The 19,439-nt window shown below is 41.1% G+C and overlaps 1 protein-coding gene across 1 annotated transcript in view; it reads left to right on the top strand.

Moving 5' to 3' along the window:
• Positions 1 to 133: 133 nt before the first annotated feature.
• synrg (synergin, gamma) overlaps positions 134 to 19,439 on the top strand; it is a 29,305-nt gene continuing 9,999 nt past the window's right edge. Inside the window, exons 1-15 of the mRNA XM_053320638.1 lie at positions 134 to 170; positions 1,347 to 1,477; positions 1,933 to 2,060; positions 2,640 to 2,745; positions 2,850 to 2,961; positions 3,645 to 4,070; positions 4,935 to 5,213; positions 6,414 to 6,494; positions 6,663 to 6,859; positions 7,606 to 7,851; positions 7,938 to 8,077; positions 9,317 to 9,441; positions 10,029 to 10,091; positions 11,648 to 12,610; positions 18,191 to 18,742. Coding sequence (XP_053176613.1) covers positions 134 to 170; positions 1,347 to 1,477; positions 1,933 to 2,060; positions 2,640 to 2,745; positions 2,850 to 2,961; positions 3,645 to 4,070; positions 4,935 to 5,213; positions 6,414 to 6,494; positions 6,663 to 6,859; positions 7,606 to 7,851; positions 7,938 to 8,077; positions 9,317 to 9,441; positions 10,029 to 10,091; positions 11,648 to 12,610; positions 18,191 to 18,742 — 3,586 coding nt within the window. The remainder of the gene's footprint in view (positions 171 to 1,346; positions 1,478 to 1,932; positions 2,061 to 2,639; positions 2,746 to 2,849; positions 2,962 to 3,644; positions 4,071 to 4,934; positions 5,214 to 6,413; positions 6,495 to 6,662; positions 6,860 to 7,605; positions 7,852 to 7,937; positions 8,078 to 9,316; positions 9,442 to 10,028; positions 10,092 to 11,647; positions 12,611 to 18,190; positions 18,743 to 19,439) is intronic.

Here is a 19,439-nt window from a genome sequence, read left to right as displayed (position 1 = left end):
CATTTGTATTTTAGGCTGCAGAGGACAGGAGGCTGTTTCTCACATCATGAGGTCAAATAGCTGACCAACTGTCATGTGTTATCATTTTGTGACTTTAACCTTTTTTTTTCCTTTTCCTCCCCTTTTTAGTTTTATGTATCCTGTTGGAGGGGGCCTGGGACCGCCGCAAGGTGAGTCACTCTTAAATCAGTGTTACTACTCCTACCTAACCCTGACCCTTGTTCCACACAGCTTCAGAGAAGAATCAGCCATTTTTTTTTTGTGTGTAGTCGGTGAGATATAATTTAGCAGTTTAAATATGAAACCAAACAGACCAGAGCAGACCATAGCAAACCAGATGGCCAGCTCGCTTATTATGACACTATTTTAAGAGTAAGGGAGAAAAAAAAAAAAATTTAATATTTTTTTGAAAAACAAAAGTACAAGTACACTAAAAATAGGTAAACAACCACAACATGCACCTGTGACTGACAAATGAATTCAAATGTTTTACTTGTGGTGTGTAAGTAATGTGAGTTTGTGGCTCCCTCATGAAAGATTATATATAGATTTCTGTTTTTTTCTTCTTATTAGTCTTTCCTGTTAACAGTGAGCTTCGCTGTATAAGGTCACGAGGCGTAATTAAGCAGCAAGGAAATGTCACATAGGAGCTCACACATTGTTACACCTACCCGATGTTGTGCACTTTGGGCCTCTGATGTGCTATCATTCAGCTGTGTGTGCTCGTCATATTTAGGCTGTTGACTTTGTGGTTACACACCCGAAAAACCATCCACGCACCACCGGGACATGCGTCTCTCAGGGGTCATTACATGCTCCCGTTAGCAATGTCATTTTTTGTCAGTCAAATTAGAGTATGTGCAGCCTCCTAAACAAGCCATTTATTCAGCACCAGTTGAGCCCTAACATGTTAAATCATCTGGAGGCTCCAGTAAGAGCTGGCTGCTCAGCTCTGGCTGTCAAGCTTACACAGCATCTGTGAAAACAAACACACAATTTTCCATTTTTTTCAACCCCCCCCCTCACTCCTCTTGTTTTGCTCCAAGCTGTCACAGCAGTCACCAGAAAAACAGATTTGGTTGTTGCTGAGCCCGTGTCTTTTTCCAGCTGTCCAGGAAATTGATTCGCAATACTGAATCATGTCCAGACTCTGGAGGCTGTTTTTTTTTGTTGCTCCAAACCCCAGACTTGTATTAACTTTTCTTGTGTGCTTTAAAATTGGCGGACTGTCACGCTTCAAATATTAATTGAATATACTATTTGTCACCCTGTGTACAGTTCATTGTAACAATGTTTGTGTGTGTGTTTGTGTTTGTTTGTGTGTGTGTGTGTGTGTGTTTTTGCAGGCATGGTGCCCATGCAGCAACAGCAGCAACAGCAGGGCTACCCCATGGTTCAGGTGATGCAACCTAATATGCAGGGCATGATGGGAATGAACTTTGGGGGACAGATGCCTCCAGGAGCCATGCCGATGCAGGTGAGTGTTAAATGTTAGATATACACAGTTTTAAAACACATTTATACAACAAAGATGGAAACTTTCTTTATTATCTGACTCTGTGGTTCAATGATCTGCATTTCTAACAAACTTTCTCAGGTGTAATGACTTTCGTTGATGAATACATAATAGTGAAACAGTGCTGTATTGATTTTAGTTGATTTAATTCAACTGGAGGCTGAAGTTAAGGGCTCCCCTGGCCCTGTTTGCTTCCATATTCATCTGTTCTCAGACTGTTTTAAACATTAGCACATTAACAGGAATGTATAGCAGCCAGGTGATTTTTTTATAACAAGACTTTTAGTCCATTAATATCATTCTGAATTGCATTGCTTTCCCTGTGAGAGCATTTAATATCGAGTGAAGGGAGTCTGACTGCCTGAATACCAATGAGATTTCTGAGCTTCTGTCTGTATGTATGTTGTATCTAATAGGGTGGAATGGCTATTGGGATGCAGACCCCTGGGATGCAGTTCATGGGCCAGCCACAGTTTATGGGTATGAGACCTGCCGGACCCCAGTATACTGCGGACATGCAAAAACAAATGGCTGAAGAGCACCAGTAAGACATCTTTACATATTAACTTGATGGTTCTTCTTTACATTGTTTTTTTGTTCAATATGCTTTTTTCTGGGTAGTCTATATCTATATCTGTTCATCACATTGATTTTTTTGTATTGATAGTCAGCTCTCTACCATCTAATAAAGAGAGAAATACCTACTCTAAGTCACGACAAAGATTTATACATAAAGTTAAAGCAAAAGCAGTCATGATTACATTAATAGGGGAAAATGGCTATTATTCATTAATGAGCCTCATTATTGGCTGCCAACTCTTGCTTTTTCTTTTTCTTCCACTCCATTTATTTATTTAATGATGAAACTACTTTAAGGTTTTGCTCTTTTTTGACTCGGCTTCCCCTCAGAACTCATTCTGTTGAGTTTTTATTTACTTGTATCCTCTTCATGTCTCTTTCATTTTAATGAATATATCAACTGGAGTAAATAGTGTGTGTTTTCACTTCTTAACTGTGTTTATAATAATGAAAAAATCTATATTTTTACTTTTCTCCCAACCAGTTTTTAGAATAATATTTACTTGGGTGTCCATGTAATGTCTGCACTCCTTGTAACACACAGAAAACGTCTGGAGCAGCAGCAGAAGATGCTCGAGGAGGACAGGAAAAGAAGACAATTTGAGGAACAAAAACAAAAGCTGAGGCTGCTTAGTAGTGTCAAACCTAAGGTGAGTCTCTCCACATCCTGTTTAACGTACTATTTTTCTGACATGTCCAGCGCTCGTCATGGTAACTCACTGTGCTTTTTGATGCTTTGCTGTTTTGCTCTCAGACAGGAGAGAAGAGCCGGGATGATGCTTTGGAGGCAATCAAAGGCAACCTGGATGGTTTCAGCAGAGATGCGAAGATGCACCCTACTCCATCATCACAGACCAAGAACCCAGGTACCCTCATATAAAGGCTTTTAGCTGTAATCCCTGAGATTTGTCCTGTCGTTCCTCTTCATCAGAAGATCTGCTCTCTGTATCACTGCCTCTGTTTAGGAACAATAACTGGATTAGAGGCAGGTCAGCATGATGTCTGCCCAGCTGGCAGCCAGATGAACTATATGAGGAAATATCTTGATTGCATTTCTTTTTATCCCCTTATCGTTCCTCAGTCTCTCATCTCATCTGTGCACTTGTCGTTATTGTTGTTGTACTCACTTTGAAGTAGTTTGTTAATTTTTGTATCTGTTCAAAACAGTGTCTGTTTGTGAACGTCATTGTTCACTTACTGAACATTTTTCTTTGTGTTACAACTATAGATATCCCTCACTTAACTTATTCCTTTGCATTTCAGAAAATTGTGGGCATGCATTCATCAAACATAGTCTAAAGTAATGCTCGTTATTCTGCTGTAGTTTGGAAAATTGATAATCAGTAGTTTAATTAAAAAGTATTTAATTTAATCTAAATATTAATGAAATGCTGCATGGCAGCATTTTACTTGAATTTGCTGCTCTACAGATTCTGATCTCGCACAGAATAGTCTATCTCACTCTTGCAATATTGCAGCCCTTAATTCACTCTCCATTGTAGTGTGTGTCACGTGTTGTGCCATTATCATTATTTCTTCATTTTTGCAGACTCATCGCCATCACACCCGTCTGTCACCTCTCACTCCCTCCCCCCAGCTTTAACAGAAGACAATGATGAGTTTAGTGACTTTCAGGGGACTTTAGATGCTCCTGCCTCCCTCCCTTCCTCCTCCTCCTCCTCCACCACTTCCTCCACCTTCGGGCTCTCCTCTCAGGCCCACGTCCAGCCTCCCTCCTCCTCTACTAAGACAGGTTTCACTGAGGACGATGACGAGTTTAGTGACTTTGTTCAGGGTCCTGCAAATGCCTTCCCTTCCATAAACTCCCACCTCTCCTCTCAGGCCCATGTCCAGCCATCACCCCCTTCCTCCTCCTCCTCCTCCATCCCTCAGTCCCTCCCTGCCACTGTGTCCATTCCCACTGCCACCCAACACTCTGCTGTCAACAGCACCAGCTCCCAACCTACATTTCAAGGTAACTCTTCTTTTGCTTTGTTGACACCTCCCTTCCCATCCTCATAATTTAGAGAACACTTTGAATAGTCTGGAGGACTTATTTTTTAACCTAAGTTATTGCTGAAGCTGATTGTTTTCATTGGTACCTCCAGTTTTTGGTTGGTCTTAGCCTTTGTTGCCGTGTGAGAGCATGCAGCCAGCACAGCTAAAGCTACCAGACATAACAACTCAGCAAGCAGCAAGGATGTTTAACCTGCAAGAAACCTAATTTGCTTTATTCCTAGGAATGAGAGCATGTAGGAGTTTGTGCTTTAGAGAGTTTTAACCATATTGTTTCTGTATCCACCATTGATACCAAATCTATTTATCAGGGGGTGTCCCAATAAGAGGCTGTTTTTCTGGTGTCATCTGTTGTCTAATCTGGTTGGTTGAGCAGCTGCTCTGTGACAGCTCTCGGCCTCTCGACTATGAATGATAGGACAGAGAGATCCATTGAGTGTCATCCCAATCCTTTCGAGACATTTCTGATCTTGTTGTTTGGCATCTGGAGTAGACACATTAGATGGCCTCAGGATTGTTTGCCTGTGACATGAGAAGATACTGAATCAAAATTGCAGGTCGCATCTGGATGGAATTTGACGTGGTTAATTGGCCCAGAAAATGGTTATACAGTATTAATACATCATGTGCAGGGCAACAGTTGAACAAAACCTCATGTATAGTGCAGTAAATACATACTGTATGACATTCAAATAAATATAAACAAAAGTATAGCAGAAAGTGTAATCGCCAGTTTATATCAAGCAAAAGAGGAAAGCTGCATTTCTGTGTATAGCTATAAAAGTGTGATATCAAGAAGTTTGTCCCTCATTCACCCCTCTAGGCCCATCCTTGGAAGAGAAGCTATTCTCCTCATGTGACCTTACAGGTGATAAGACGGCCCATGTTAGCTTTAAATCCAAGCAGAGTTTGGCTGCAATGGGTCCTAGAACTAAAGTTTCAGCCCAGTTTCAGTCCAGCACTAAATCCAGGAACTGGGCTGCGGCCTCTGGGGACTTGAGTTCTGCCTTCGTCGCTGAAAGGCCACCTGAGGCTCCGGTTTCAGCACCCAACGCCCCCCCATCAGCTGCTGACTCATCCCCTCAAACCAGTAGTGACAGTGGTGAGAGAAATGCCTGTTTATCAGACTTTCACAGCTTCTTCTTCTTCTTCTTCTCTCCCTTGCTTTGCTGCAGTATTAACACGTCCTCTAGGCAGTAGTTTTATTTCTGTCCTGGGTAAATATTTTCACTCTTTTTTAACCCCAATGTCATAATTCTGTGCCTCTTACAGCAGCTTAATCTTTTCTGTTTCTTTGGGTCATTGGTTTATACCAGATTCAGCACTGGGCATCAGACTATCGCAGCCTGAAATGAAATCACACATTTTCTTCACCTCTGGGATTACTGCAGCAGTGTCTTTTAGGTGTCCTGCCTGGTGTCTTTACTTCCTCTCCTAAGCCAAGTCTCTGCTGTTATTTCTGCCGCTTTATACCTCCATTACTTCGGGCCAAATCTCATTAGAGGGTCTTCTCATGTTGGCGCTCTCTGCACACGATGTGGAAATGGACTGTGTCTGTAGAGGTCCTGGGGTAATACCTGCTGACTCAATAAGCTACCGTCTGTTCCCTCGCTGTGTAACACCCGCTCAGAGAACGACCTCTGGTGCATGCTGACTGCTTTGGTCTAACAGGATGCGCATGGATTGGCAGGTGCCATTGGGGCCAAAACATAATCCGAGGCTGATTGTGCATGCCACTCTGCTACTCCTTTGTGCTGTTATTTGTTTGTCTGTGTCCTTGGTGTCATCAAGGGAAATATAGAGGCTCATTATGGAGACTGGGGAGATTTGTAATAAGATTCATTTAACTGCCCAAGACTGAGGGGAGTATTATGTTCAAAGTGGCTGCCTGAGTAAACATATGCCTTGCAGATAAAGTGTTAGAGACTCAAGCAAGCCATAGCTTTCTTTTTCTCTCTATTTGCAGGAAAAATAACTTAATAACGACATCAACAGTTGAATTAGACTTTTAGCTATTTTTCATACAAGGCAAACACATCCTGCCCTCTCCTTGAAGCTGGAAAAAGCTAACAGACTGATTTATCAAAGTCTGACGTGGCGGGACGCTTGTGATTCAGTGCAGGGGAGCATTACATCTGCACTGAGCCTTCCAGACATCAGGTGTATGATTTTGTTGAGTTGATACCAGCAGGGCTCAGCTGCCAAGAGGCTTGGCAAATCGTATGCCTGGGCAAGGCATTTGCAACAACCACTAACTCTCTCTCTGTGTGCATTTGTGTATGTCTCTCTCTGCTTGTGACAGCGGGTGTTGGCGTTTATCCACAACAAGAGCACATTCAGCCCATGCTGCCAGCCTGGGTTTACAACGACAGCCTCGTCCCAGGTAAACATTTACACATGAATACTGCGAGTATAACGTTCCAGGTATTCATATCGACATGATGTTAGACTGTGTTATGTGGAAAGAAATGAAACTACACTAATGACTTAAGTTTTTCTCTACATTTCAAGCATACATTAATGTTTTTCGTCTCTGTTTTTCTGTATTCAGAAATGTTCAAGAAGGTTCTTGAAATCACCATGAACCCAACAGGGATAGACACAGCCAAGCTCTACCCAATATTAATGTCATCAGGTCTTCCCAGGGAAGCACTGGGTCAAATCTGGGCGACGGCCAACCGCACAACACCTGGCATGCTGACCAAGGAGGAGCTCTACACTGTACTTGCACTAATTGGTGTGGCACAGGTAAACACTGGCGTCCAGACAAATGATCCACTTAAAATGACTTCACTAATCACCTCCCATGGCTTCCCCGGCGCCTCGCCACAAACTCTACACTGAAATTACACACGCTTAGCTGGAAACCAGGAGAAAGAGACAGCGCTGTGAATCAGCCCAGGGCTCGTGAAGCATTGTTAGGCGAAAACATAGCTGAGCCCCCCTCAACCCCCTGAGTTTGGCAGGAGGCTTCTTATCATCCTCAGCTCGGGCCTGTCACCAGCACCCCTGGGAGGATGCAAATCTGCAGGCAGCACACGAAACACTGCATGCCACCGCTTCCATGCGAGGAATAATAAGACACATTTGGTGATATAAATCTTCAAGAGTCTTAAAACACTAGCACAACAAGGTGCATTTTCCTGTGTGGTGAGAAAAGTTTGAGTCTGCCAGTGACATCTGTTCAAAAGAAATCCGCCTCTACTGAATAATTTATGTGCAAACAGAAGTCTTTTTTCCTACTTCAGTGAATACATAACACCAAAAGATAAAATAGGTTGAGATTCGCTCCTGTGCTCTAGCGGCCTTCATGATCTCTTTCCCTTTAATGACTTTTCATGAATTTATTGACATTTTGATTTTACATGTGATATTAAAATCTGCATTTTATTCACAACATTGTAAGCAATCAAAAGATGAAATATTAAAGTTTTGCCCCTTTCATCGGATTTGTTGACCAGCCTCATCCCTAAAATCTGTTTCCTTTGTTTCAGAGTGGCCTCCCAGCAATGAATGTGGAAATCCTCAGTCAGTTCCCTTCTCCACCAGTGCCCAACCTTCCTGCCCTGGCCATGGCCTTGGCTCCCGTCATGCCCCAGCACCAGCAGCCCATGATGACCCAGCCGCCCGTCTCCATGGCCATGCCCACACCTGCACCACCAGTCATGGCAATGACACCCACAGCATCGGCTCAAGCATCCACGAACACTAACTTCATTGCCAGTTTCCCTCCTGCACAGGTAACGCAGCCATGCTTCTAGTTCTGCCTCTTCTTGTTACTGATAATAACTCACATCTCACTCACTAACACATTGACTCGTGTCAGGCGACCAAAACCGATGACGATGATTTCCAGGACTTCCAGGAGGCTCCAAAGCCAGGAGTAGGAGACCAGGCCTTCACTGAGTTCCAGGGGGATTCTAGTGCAAGTTTCCCCACCAGCATAGCATCACAACACCAAAACAGGTAACAGATGTGCGCGCTGATGAGATAGAATCCTGGAATTTAACAATTTGTTACACAGATTGAACAGTGTGTTAAAAAGCTGAAAGTGTTCACCAGCGGTTAAATTTACATCATATATGTATACACTATCTTCAGTGTTCCTCATTATTTCATTTCATTACTACTTTTCTGAAGACATGTTCTAAATGTTTGCAGTGATGATGGTCTAATATTCAGCCCTGAATGGTTATTTATAGCAGTTATTATTTATATGCATAATATTTATGTCTTGTATTGTCTATCTTAGAATTGATACAGTGAGACACACTGTATTAATATCTTGCAATAACCTCCTCAGAATGACAATGAGTTTGGGTCATCTCTTAATGAATTCACTTCAGTGGACATTAGATAAGCTCATTTTTCTATATTACTTTCTAAGCCCTTATAGAGAGACTGTCCTTTCACTGAGAGGAAGCTGAAAGGCAATTATCTGTTGAAAGACAAAGAGAAGGCAGAACTAAATTATCTTCCATCTAAGTGGCATACTGTAGGAGTTTTATAAAAATTCATATTTCTCCCCTGAAAACATACAAGTCAGACTGTTTCAGCAAAGTAATGAGAATTCTGAGATTGTCATTTAATTAAATGAGAGGCTGAAAAAGCTGGTGTAGGTTTGCCAGGCTGAACTGGCAGGCATATGTTACTGTCAGATGTCTTCAGAGAAAGGGATTTGAGGAAATTGGTATTCACTGGAAAATGAGCTTAATCCTTCCCCATAGCACTTGATTCTTGTGTTTCATCATATCAGCTATTTAAACAATGTAAATTATAATTTTATACATGCTCAGTTTTGTGCGGTCTAATTTGATTGTTATATACATATGCTTATACAACACTTGCTTACCTTTAGCTTTGTATGCCATGAGAGATGAGTATAGTATGTTATGGTAGACAAATACTGATATGATCCATGTTTTAACAGTTCTTATAAATATGAATACTCTTTCTGTATACTTTTTTAATTATTTTGTCTACCACCTTTAATCAAGCACACATAAGTATTGTCAGCTGCATTGGCATCATAATCACCATTATGGTCAGGTCTACAGAGAGTGAAAAAGAGAGAGAGAAAAAAGTCTCTCAAAACTTTTTTAACCCAGGGCAAATGTTCAATCAGCTCAGGCAGCTTACAGGGATTTAACTCCACTATTGAACCTCGCTGCCTGATTTCTGACTACAGCTATTGTGTCCCTGCAGTGCACCTGCCATGCTGACTCCAGTGTCTGGTTCCTCCTCTGTCTCCGTCACATCCTCTGATAAGTACGCTGTCTTCAAGCAGCTGTCTGTGGATCAGCCTGCAGAGCCTACACCCCCTCCCTCAGGTACCTTCAATACCTCACAAAGGAAAATTGTCTGCTTTCTGTGTAATCGGTAAATTGTGGCAAAAAAAAAGATTCACATTTATTTCACACATTAAAGCTGCTCTTGGTAAAGTACAAATATGCTCTTCAGATTTTTGAACCAACATGGTAACATAGGGAATGACTCACATTGCACTCCTTCTAGCTAAAGAGCTGGCAAGGATTGATTGAAAGCAGAGAGCATCTCATCACTGGGTTTCGGCACATCTCACCATGACGCAGCTGAGGAATACTGCAACCACTGCTCCACATATTCTGAAATATTATCCTTGTCCATCCACCGCATACAGAATTTTTATTACCTCAAAATAATATTGTTCCCTGAAGGTTACCTACTGCAGCTTTAAACCGGAGAAACATTATCCAAAGCAGCTTAATTCAGGGCGCCTTCAGTATTAGGGAAATGTTTTTACCACTTTATAAACCCTTTTTTGCCCTTGGACAATACACACAGTGCATTACCAAACTGCATTAAGAAAAACTTTCCTCCATGTTACAGATGATGGATTTTTTTCTACATTGTTCTTCTTTATGTTTTTTCAATCCAGATATTGGAGACAAATACAGTGTGTTCAGACAACTTGAGCAACCAGCTGACAAGAAACCAGTCGGTAAGAAACTCCTTTTCACGCACACTCACACACGTTAGTAAATCCATTCATTCTTTTCACTTTGTTTCTGAGCCAAATCCCCTTTGGCCTCTTCACCGATTGACAAAGAGAGCTCTGAGACGGTCCCTGCAAGCAAAAGATGACTAGAGGACAATAGAGACCTTCAAGAACAATCTCACATCATCTTTAAACAAAGCTTGGTTGGAATTTGTAGGAAGGAGAGTGAAATTCACACCAATTAAACATTGTATTAAAACTTGGGTGAAGCTATCAGGTCGCTGTATTAGCATTGTGCCATGTTTACACAATCTTGTTTTGCAAGCCTGCAGTGTTGATACCAGTGTGTTTCCCGTCCCTGTTTCATTAGAACAGTTTTCGATGGGGACGGCTGTTACAACTCCAGTAAGTCGTGCTTTGCAGTGACCTTTGCTTGGCATTGTCAGGCTCCACCTCGGACGAGCCCATTAGTTATCTCTATTTTCCACCGAACACCAGCAGTGTGAACAGATTCTCTGTTTGAGTTCACGCATATATTATACCACAGTACCTTCTGACTTTTTTCTGTGTGCTTTATATGAATGTCATGTTTCTGACACACCTTATTGAAGTTATCCAATGTGCAACGATCAGTTGATAATCAGAAAATTAATAGGCAACTATTTTGACAATCGTATTGGGTAATGTTTTAAGGAAGAAAATCCTGTGATTACAGGTTCTCAAATGTTAATATTTTCTGGTTTATTCACCATGTTTGGACACTGTATAGACCAAACAACTTATTGGATAATCAAGGACATAATAGGTTAATCGATAATTAAAATAATTGCAAGTTGCAGCCTGAATCATTCCCCTTCAGGAGTAAAAACTGACATAATTAATGTTTTGCTTTTTTGCTATTTATCCATTAAGCCAGTATATTAATGGTGATTGAAGACTGAAATGGAGTCAAATCTGTCTTCTCTAAACTATTCTGACATCTGAGTAAATATTGTGTTGTATCAGGTCCCAAAAGAATCTTTTTACATTTTTGGACACACAAAGCTAGGCAAATGTTACTTAAAATAATTTTTACTTATTCTGTTTGCTCAAAGACTTGACACTTTTAAAAATAAAAAGCAGAAACACTGGAACAGCACTGGAGGCCTCTGTTAATTCACTTGTACTTGGAAAGAGTGAAGAGAGAAAAAAAATGGTACATACACAAAGTATATTGTTAAATTGGATATTTCTTTGCATGATGGCTTATTATTCATATTCTGTTCCAGTTTGAACTGCATTGCATGGTAGTGGGGATGTGTGTCTCTTTTAGATGATGTAGCTTTGTTTGTGCAGTGATGTGTGCTGTTCTCTGTGTCCCGAGGAGCACAGTTAATCAGAGGACTGGAAGTTTACCATGAACATTCACAACGCGGCACAGTCATAACTAATCCACTCGCTTCCTTTCTTGTAGGATTGTAAAATGACACAAGTCATGGCTGAGGAAGTCTTTTTGTCTGTATCCCATTATGTCTGTCGTGATATTTAAAAAAAAAAATCTTGTCCTCTTTGGTTCGCAGGGGAAGGATTTGCAGATTTCAAGTCTGTCAGTGCTGATGATGGCTTCACAGACTTTAAAACCGCCGACAGCGTCTCTCCACTAGACCCATCAGAACAAGCCAAGATCTTTCAGCCTGCCTTCCCTTCTGCTTTCCCCAACTCTCAGTCTCTACAACAATTACCACAACAGCAGCAACAGCCAGCAGTATCTCTTTCTCAGCCCAAAAACCCTCTCAACATGGCAGACCTGGACCTTTTCTCGTCTATAGCTCCCTCTGTTCCCGCCCCTGCTGAGACAAAACCTACCACCTTCCCCTCTGTTTCTGTGCCCCCCTCGCTAGTCCTTTTACCAGGTGGAGCGAAGCCCCCAGGGGGAGGGGCAGATGACTTTGGTGACTTTGCCCTCTTTGGCTCCTCTTCTGATGCTGCTCCGGCTTCAACAGCTGGAGGAGCTGTGGCAGCGCCGCAGGACGACTTCGCTGACTTCATGGCGTTTGGCAGTTCTGGTGGCGAGCCTAAATGTGAGAGCAGTGTCGGGGTTCCAGGCGAGACCTCTGCTCAACAGCGACCTCAGCAGAGCTCAGACAAATATGACGTGTTCAAACAGCTGTCTCTGGAGGGAGGCCTGGCCTACGATGACACCAAGGAGAGCGGTGGAGGCTCCTTCTCTTCTCTCAAGAGTGACCCAGACGACTTTGCCGACTTCCAGTCCTCAAAATTCTGCACAGCGCTCGGTGCCTCAGAAAAGACCCTGGTAGACAAGGTGGCTGCTTTTAAACAGGCTAAGGAGGACTCCGCCTCTGTCAAGTCCCTCGACCTCCCGTCCATCGGGGGGAGCAGTGTGGGAAAAGACGACTCAGAGGATGCACTGTCAGTGCAGCTGGACATGAAGCTGTCGGACATGGGCGGAGACCTGAAGCACGTGATGTCGGACAGCTCTCTGGACTTGCCGGGTCTCTCGGCCCACCAGCCCCCCGCTACAGGTGAGGAATTAGTGCGTTTGCTCTGGTGAGGTGCTGTTTGGTCACACACACTTATAATTCCAAGGCCAGTAGTGGCCTCTCCTCGTCAGTGCCCACCAAACTCGGGATCAAAGCGCAAGTCATAATTGAATATGTTTAAATACTCAAGACAGACGTAACACCACATGTATTACATATGAGATTAGTCGCATCATATCATTCATTCTACATTTCATCAATCATCTCAAGATATTTATTTATTTATTTATATTTATTTATTTATCAATTTATTTAAACCTCTAGTTCCTTCCTCCCTTCTTTCTTTGTCTCCATATTGACCCTCCCTCCCTCTCTGCATATTTTATTGTAATGACCGAAAGGTCCTGGCCCATATCTCTATTTATTTGCAAATATCGAGTGTCTGGTTTTGATGTGTGTGTCAGTTCATAGACGAGGTCCCCGGCTGGTGTCTGTGTGACTCGGATAAGCTCACTGTTTGTTGAGTTTACACTGCAGTGGCAGATCTCGCGCCTCCTTTCAGTGGACATTTTGTCTCCACAGGCTGGACTCTGTGTGTGTGTGTGTATACTTGTATGGCTATCATTGTAAGAACCAATTAGATTTTTATACCTGGGGAATGAGGGCATTTTAGGAAAGTGTGGACATTTTGGCCGGTCCTCACTCTCTGACACACCTTCAAAGGGCTCTTTGAGTCTTCAGGCTTGGTTTTAGGGTGAAAGTTGGAGTTAGGTTTAGCTTCAGTATAGGATTAGGGTCAGGCATTTAGTTGTGATGGTTAGGGGCTCAAGAATGCAGTATGTCATTAATGTCTTCACTAAGATAGCTATACAAATGTTAGTGTGTGTGTGTGCGCGTGATTTGTTACCTCATGGGGACCGTTTCCAGTATTAACACCAACTTTGTCCGTAGTGCTGGGCGATATGGACAGAATCAAATATCAGTATTTTAGACCAAATGCCTCGATATCGATACTGCAACACTATTGTAGAGATGACTGTTGATGCTTTCACAAAATATTTACACTATGGAATCATTGATAAATAATCATCAGTAATGTTGATATAATGATAAAGTGGGTCAAAGGTAAATAACAGAACAGCTAGAACAGTCTGGTAAGTTCAGAAAAATTATATATTTTACTGTAATGCAGCATTTAAAACCAGGAAAAGACAACACTAATGACTTATTGTGATATTACAATATACAAAATCTAAGATGATATCTTGCCCAACCCCACTTGTCCAGACCAGTATTCCTTGTGGGGACCAAAGCCTGGCCCTAAACATAATTTCCTGTTTAAGAATAGGGATACATTGAGATTAAGTTAAGGTTAGGCATAAATTGGTTGTGGTTAAGTTTTAGGTTTAGGTTTAGTCTGTCTACAATGAATGGAAGTCAATACAATGTCCTAAGAAGGATAGCTACACAAACCTGTGTGTGTGTGTGTGTTTTTTTTTTTGTTTTTTTTTTACACGTCAAGCGACACAAACAAAAAAGGTTGAATAGGGCATTATGATGACGATCGTCTGCAGGAGCAAATCTTGGTTTAGTCCAATCACAGCTTTTGCACATTAGACTGCAGTTTACTAGCGGCATTATCTGTAAGCTATCATTCACCATTTTAACTGTTGACTTTTGGTTTGTGCTGAATGTTTACCAAATAATATAATTTTGATTAGTTGAAAATGTGAATAAGACATTTTTGCAACAGTGAGGCAACAGTGACTCGTGTCACAGAAAGAGCTGAGCTGTGAGGCACATTATTAGCTGAATGCAGGTCAGTTTTTTTTTCTGCAGATCAGTGTTTGAATGTGAGCATTTATTTTAATACCCTGCAGTATTTTTTCAGATTAGTCATGCAGTATTATTTGGATAAAATGGTCCTCTGGTTATGAGATGTTTCCATAATAGCGTGTCGGCTTTTTATCCCCTACCTCACTTCCATGAAAGTGGAGTTAAAGTTTACCTAAAACAAGACTGACCTGTTGTTTGGTCCTTTTTATTCAAAAAGAGATCGACCCATTTCTGTAATAATCAGGTAATGTCCACGTCCGGCACTCCCTCTCCTCCTCTCCAGTGCTCATCATTTTTTCATCGAGCAGCTCACCTTCCATGTCATGGCTCATGTTTCACAGCGATCATTCACAAGACCGTTCACAGGTGTAACAAGAGACAGTGTGTAATTGTTGTCTGGTAAAAGCCTTGAAACTTACACTTTTGTGATTTTTTTTTTTTTTTTTTTTTTTTTTTTTAAAGTACCACAAGTTGACGAGGTCTTCACCCCCAATAGCAGTGACATTCACATTTACTAAAGCACTCAACTGTCTCAGTTCTAAGCTTTAAGTATCTCAATATGTCAGTTAATTATCAGTTGAACAAATGGTCACATGTATGCCATCATTATCATTTTCATCCATGAAATTGATAAAACCGCTTTTTTTTTTTAAACCAGAAATCATAAATGTAAACATCCTCATTGCCTTATTTCAGTTTCTGTACAGTGGCCGACTTCACAGGCCTCTTTGTGTTGAGAACTTAAGACCATGTGTTCAAACAACAACAGTTGATGGAGCTGCAGCGAAACAGTTAGGCTACTGCTGATCGGGCAAAGACGTTGCCGAGTTTAACATCAATACATTCCCAAGACGCTTTTATACTACTGTAATGGCTGCTCCACATTTCCCCTTCTTTCACCCTTATTTATCTGATGCTCTCTGTGAGCTGTAGGATGAAACCTGTTCTTTAAGTGTAGCAGGCCGAGACGTTTGAGCACCTCACCATGCTTTGGCACTGTGTTTCTGGACATGTACTTACTTCACGTAATCTTAAAGAGACAGTATTTCTTTTAGTGAGGTTCCTTTTGAGTCTGAAGCACAAAAGGAATCCGTTTTTTTTTTTTTTTTTTTTCATTTTCATTTTCACCGTTATCTGTGATAGCATGAATTCATCCTGTGTGGCTCTCCAGTCTGCATCTCTTGAGAACATAATGAAGTCAGTATTACCCTTCCTGCCTTGCTTTTTGCTGCAGTTTGCCTGCCTTTTCAATTTGTGAAATTGACAAGAACATAATACAAGATTACAATTTTATGCAGTATTGCCAGTTGTTTTTATCAAAGGAAGAAAAAAAAATGTATACATACAGATTTAATAGTGTATTTTTATTACAGGAATATGAGCTCTTATTTTGAGACTAGAGAAGACTCCTTGATCTTATTGTGATTTGCCAACCATGTAAATTAAATGTAGCCTACAGTATTTAGTAAGTAAGTAACATTCAAGTATTTTAGGTTATCACTCCAAGATAAACACTGTTGTTTTGGGTAATAATGACGTGCTGTTATTTAGGAGATCATAAAGAGTTTGTGCACATTAGCCTGATTTGACAAACAATCACTGTAGCAAGAGAAAAAGGATACTGTCTCTTTAAATCTGTTTTTTGTTTTTTTGCATCTGTGATCGGATGTAATTAAGGCCCTTTCTGGGATGGCAGGTGTAAGAATGGCCCTCTTTGTTTTCTGTAACCCTTTGAGTGCTTGATCAAGATCATGTTTACATTTAGATTAATCAGATGTTGTAATCTCATCCCCTTATTTTTGTCTCACCAGGACTTAATCTTAATTCATATAATCAACTAAATTCATATAGATGACATTCTCTTTGTGGCTGTTAACGCCTCACTGGTCCTTAAAGTGCATTTCATGCATAATCTTCTACAAACAAGCATTGATTTTTGGGACGTTCTACCCATATCCCTCACAGGTCCTCAAAGGGTTAATGCTTCCTGCCTTGAGCTTGTTCTCTGGATTATCTTTACAACCAGGCTTTTCAAGTGTTCTGTATTCAAATCTTTTCCAAAAAAAAAGAAAAAAAAAAACACAACCTGTTGCTTTACATCCTAATAGTTAAACAAATTTGTCATCTCCTCAGAATTACTGATTTTAGTCTGTGAATGTGCCTTCTCATTCTGGTTTCTGCTTCTATATCCTCGGATAATCTTTGTTTTACCTTTTTCGCTGTTTGTTTTTCTTCCTTTTTTCCTGACTCTGCATGCCCTTGTATTCTAAATGACTGAAATCTAATTTACAAGTGTTAGTTTGACAAACCTCTTGTAATGATAGAGCTATTTCACAGTACTTTGTGACCTTTCTCTCTTTCTCTCTACTCATGTTGTTGTAATAAATATTACTGTTGGTATTGCTGAAATGCGTACCGTCTTATTTTCTCCTTTCCTTATTTGAGAGGCCATAAAATGATCTAATGACACAAGGCTTCCAGCACTAGATCCTTGTCAATTTCACAAATTGCTTTCTGTGTCAGAAGGTTCTGCCACGCAAAATAGGAGGGTTTCAGCAAGGTCATTCTGTGTGTTTGTGAGTGTGTCAGAGAAACTGAGAGGCAGACCTGAATACTGAGAAAAATGTGTGCCAGCTCTGTCAGATAGTATTAGAGAGGAAGAAATTGATCACAAACTGTTTTCTGTCAGCACAACACGGATTAAAAAAAAAAAAAAAAACAGACCAGATGTAATGACATTAAAGACCTTTTTCTGTCATGAGACAAAACACTTTGTATTTGGTATACACAGATGTCCAGTTAGTGTGAGGAAAGCTGTTTGCCATCAATGATAACAGCTAATGTTATCACACAGCTACAGTAAAACAAACGTCCTCTATTAGTGATCATAAACATCAACACAAATGTGTAACAACTCATTTACCCTGATAATAACTCCCAAAAATGTGAGTTGGAGGAATTTATTATTACTCCAGCATCACATTAGTTACAACAACACAAATTAGTCAAGTGCTAGTATAATTAAAATGCAGTTACCATAATCAGTGTGTTGTGTAATGACATCTGTGATTGCCGGTGTGATGCAGAACTTGTTTTCCTGTCTACTAAGTACAAAATATGGAGAGAGGGGTCCTTTATACTACGTCTGATGTCATTCCTTCCACAGCTGATAATGTAGCATAAATGATGCTACACAGGATGCCTTTAAAGTAACAGAGCCAGTTCTTTCAAAACAAACAGTGAGGTCCAAAAGTCTGAGACCACTTCCACTTTAACTTGAATGTTAAGTTGCTCTCATACTTTTGGACCCCACTGTGTTTTCTCACTTACGTAGTGATATCTAGACAAGCAGGTTTTATTCTATTTGTTGAGGTGTTGAGATATCTGATCTTGACCTCTACTCCAGTAAAAATACGGTTTCAAAAACAAATGTAAACATGGTTACTATGATTAATCCAAGGGCTATCTATTTTCATACAAACTATTTCTTTGGTAAAAACTTCTTCCAATGAAAAGTTTTGTCTGTGGAAAATCCTGGGTAACCATAACACAGTTTGAAAGTAGGTTTTGTAATTTGGATTATTTGACCTTTATCCCTGCTCTCTGAAGGCCCTGTTCCTGTTATCATTAGTAGAAATGAGAGATCACTTGAACTGTAGATAGGTGGCATAGTGATAATTTGACAGAAATCTCAGTCCCTCTTGCAGACTCATTAATCTACCACCTATCATGACAGCATATATGCTATTCCTAGGAACCACTGGTATGTCTGTGTTGTCATTACAGAAGGAGACGACTTGAAATTTGACCCCTTTGGGACATCGGGCCTCAGTACCCTGACCAGCTATGATTGGTCAGAGCGGGAGGAAAATCTTCCCACTGAGGTCAGAAAGCTGCAGGGCCTGGAAGGGGCAGCCCCTTCATCTTTAGCCCCGACACAGAGGAGGGAGCTGACCTTTGGCAGCACTGAAAACATCACAAGCACCTCAGTAGCAAAGACCACCACCTCATTACCCGCCGACGATGCCTCATCCTCAGATGACAAGTTTGAAGCCTTTGCTGACTTTGGCTCCAGTGACCAGGGCCGTGTTGATGACGAGGACGACTTTGGGGACTTTGCAAGTACTGTTTCTGAGAAGTCTGACTCACCCACCACCGCTGCTGAGGTGGGCTCTGAGGGCAACCAAAATGAAGCTCCTGATGAGTTTGGTGCCTTCCAGGGAGACAAGCCAAAGTTTGGCAAGTCTGACTTCCTCAAGGCCAGTGCTCAGCCCAAAGTCAAGTCCAGTGAGGAGATGATTAAGAATGAACTGGCAACCTTTGACTTGTCTGTTCAAGGTGAGTCACCTCATGCAATTTCAATTCTGCCAACTGTGATAGCGCTTAAACTCTTAAGTATTTTTGCTAAATTGAAAATGTGAGAAAAGAAAATAAAAAATCCACATCACAATTTCAAAGAACCTGATGAAAAGTCCAAACACGCTGATAAAGATGTTATTAAACCTGAAAAACATCAAGCCCTTAAATCTGAGAAGCTGTAACCAGCAAATATTTGGCCTTTCTTGCTTAGCAAGGTACATAAACCACAAATTGATAATCAGAATTGTTGTGACTAACTGATTAACCGATTAATGGTTTCAGCTCTAAAATGTGACAATATCTAAATAGCAGCCAGATATGTCATGATTTTACATTTCAAAACACAACACCAGAGCAACACTAGACCAAGAAGCATCTGTGCCCACCCCACCTCATACCCTCATACTAGGTCCATCAGATCTGCAATAAAGCTGTTAGACATTAGATGGCAGTGTTGAGATGACAGCCTGGTCTAACGGCTGTAGCTGGTGAGATGGATTAGCAGAGGGCCAACAAATCCATGAGCAGAAATTAACCATATCCACTTGAAGACTGTTCATTTTTTAACCACTGTTTGCTGGCGTTTTGTTCCTCGAATAATTTATTAGCGTTTCCTGCACTGTGATAAAAGCCCATTTGCCCCATAGATTTATCTCCCAGTGCTGCTTTACTTATT

Source organism: Scomber japonicus, chromosome 6, assembly GCF_027409825.1.
Source record: "Scomber japonicus isolate fScoJap1 chromosome 6, fScoJap1.pri, whole genome shotgun sequence".
NCBI classification, from domain to species: Eukaryota; Metazoa; Chordata; class Actinopteri; order Scombriformes; family Scombridae; genus Scomber; species Scomber japonicus.
This window is presented reverse-complemented; position numbering and strand designations above follow the sequence as displayed.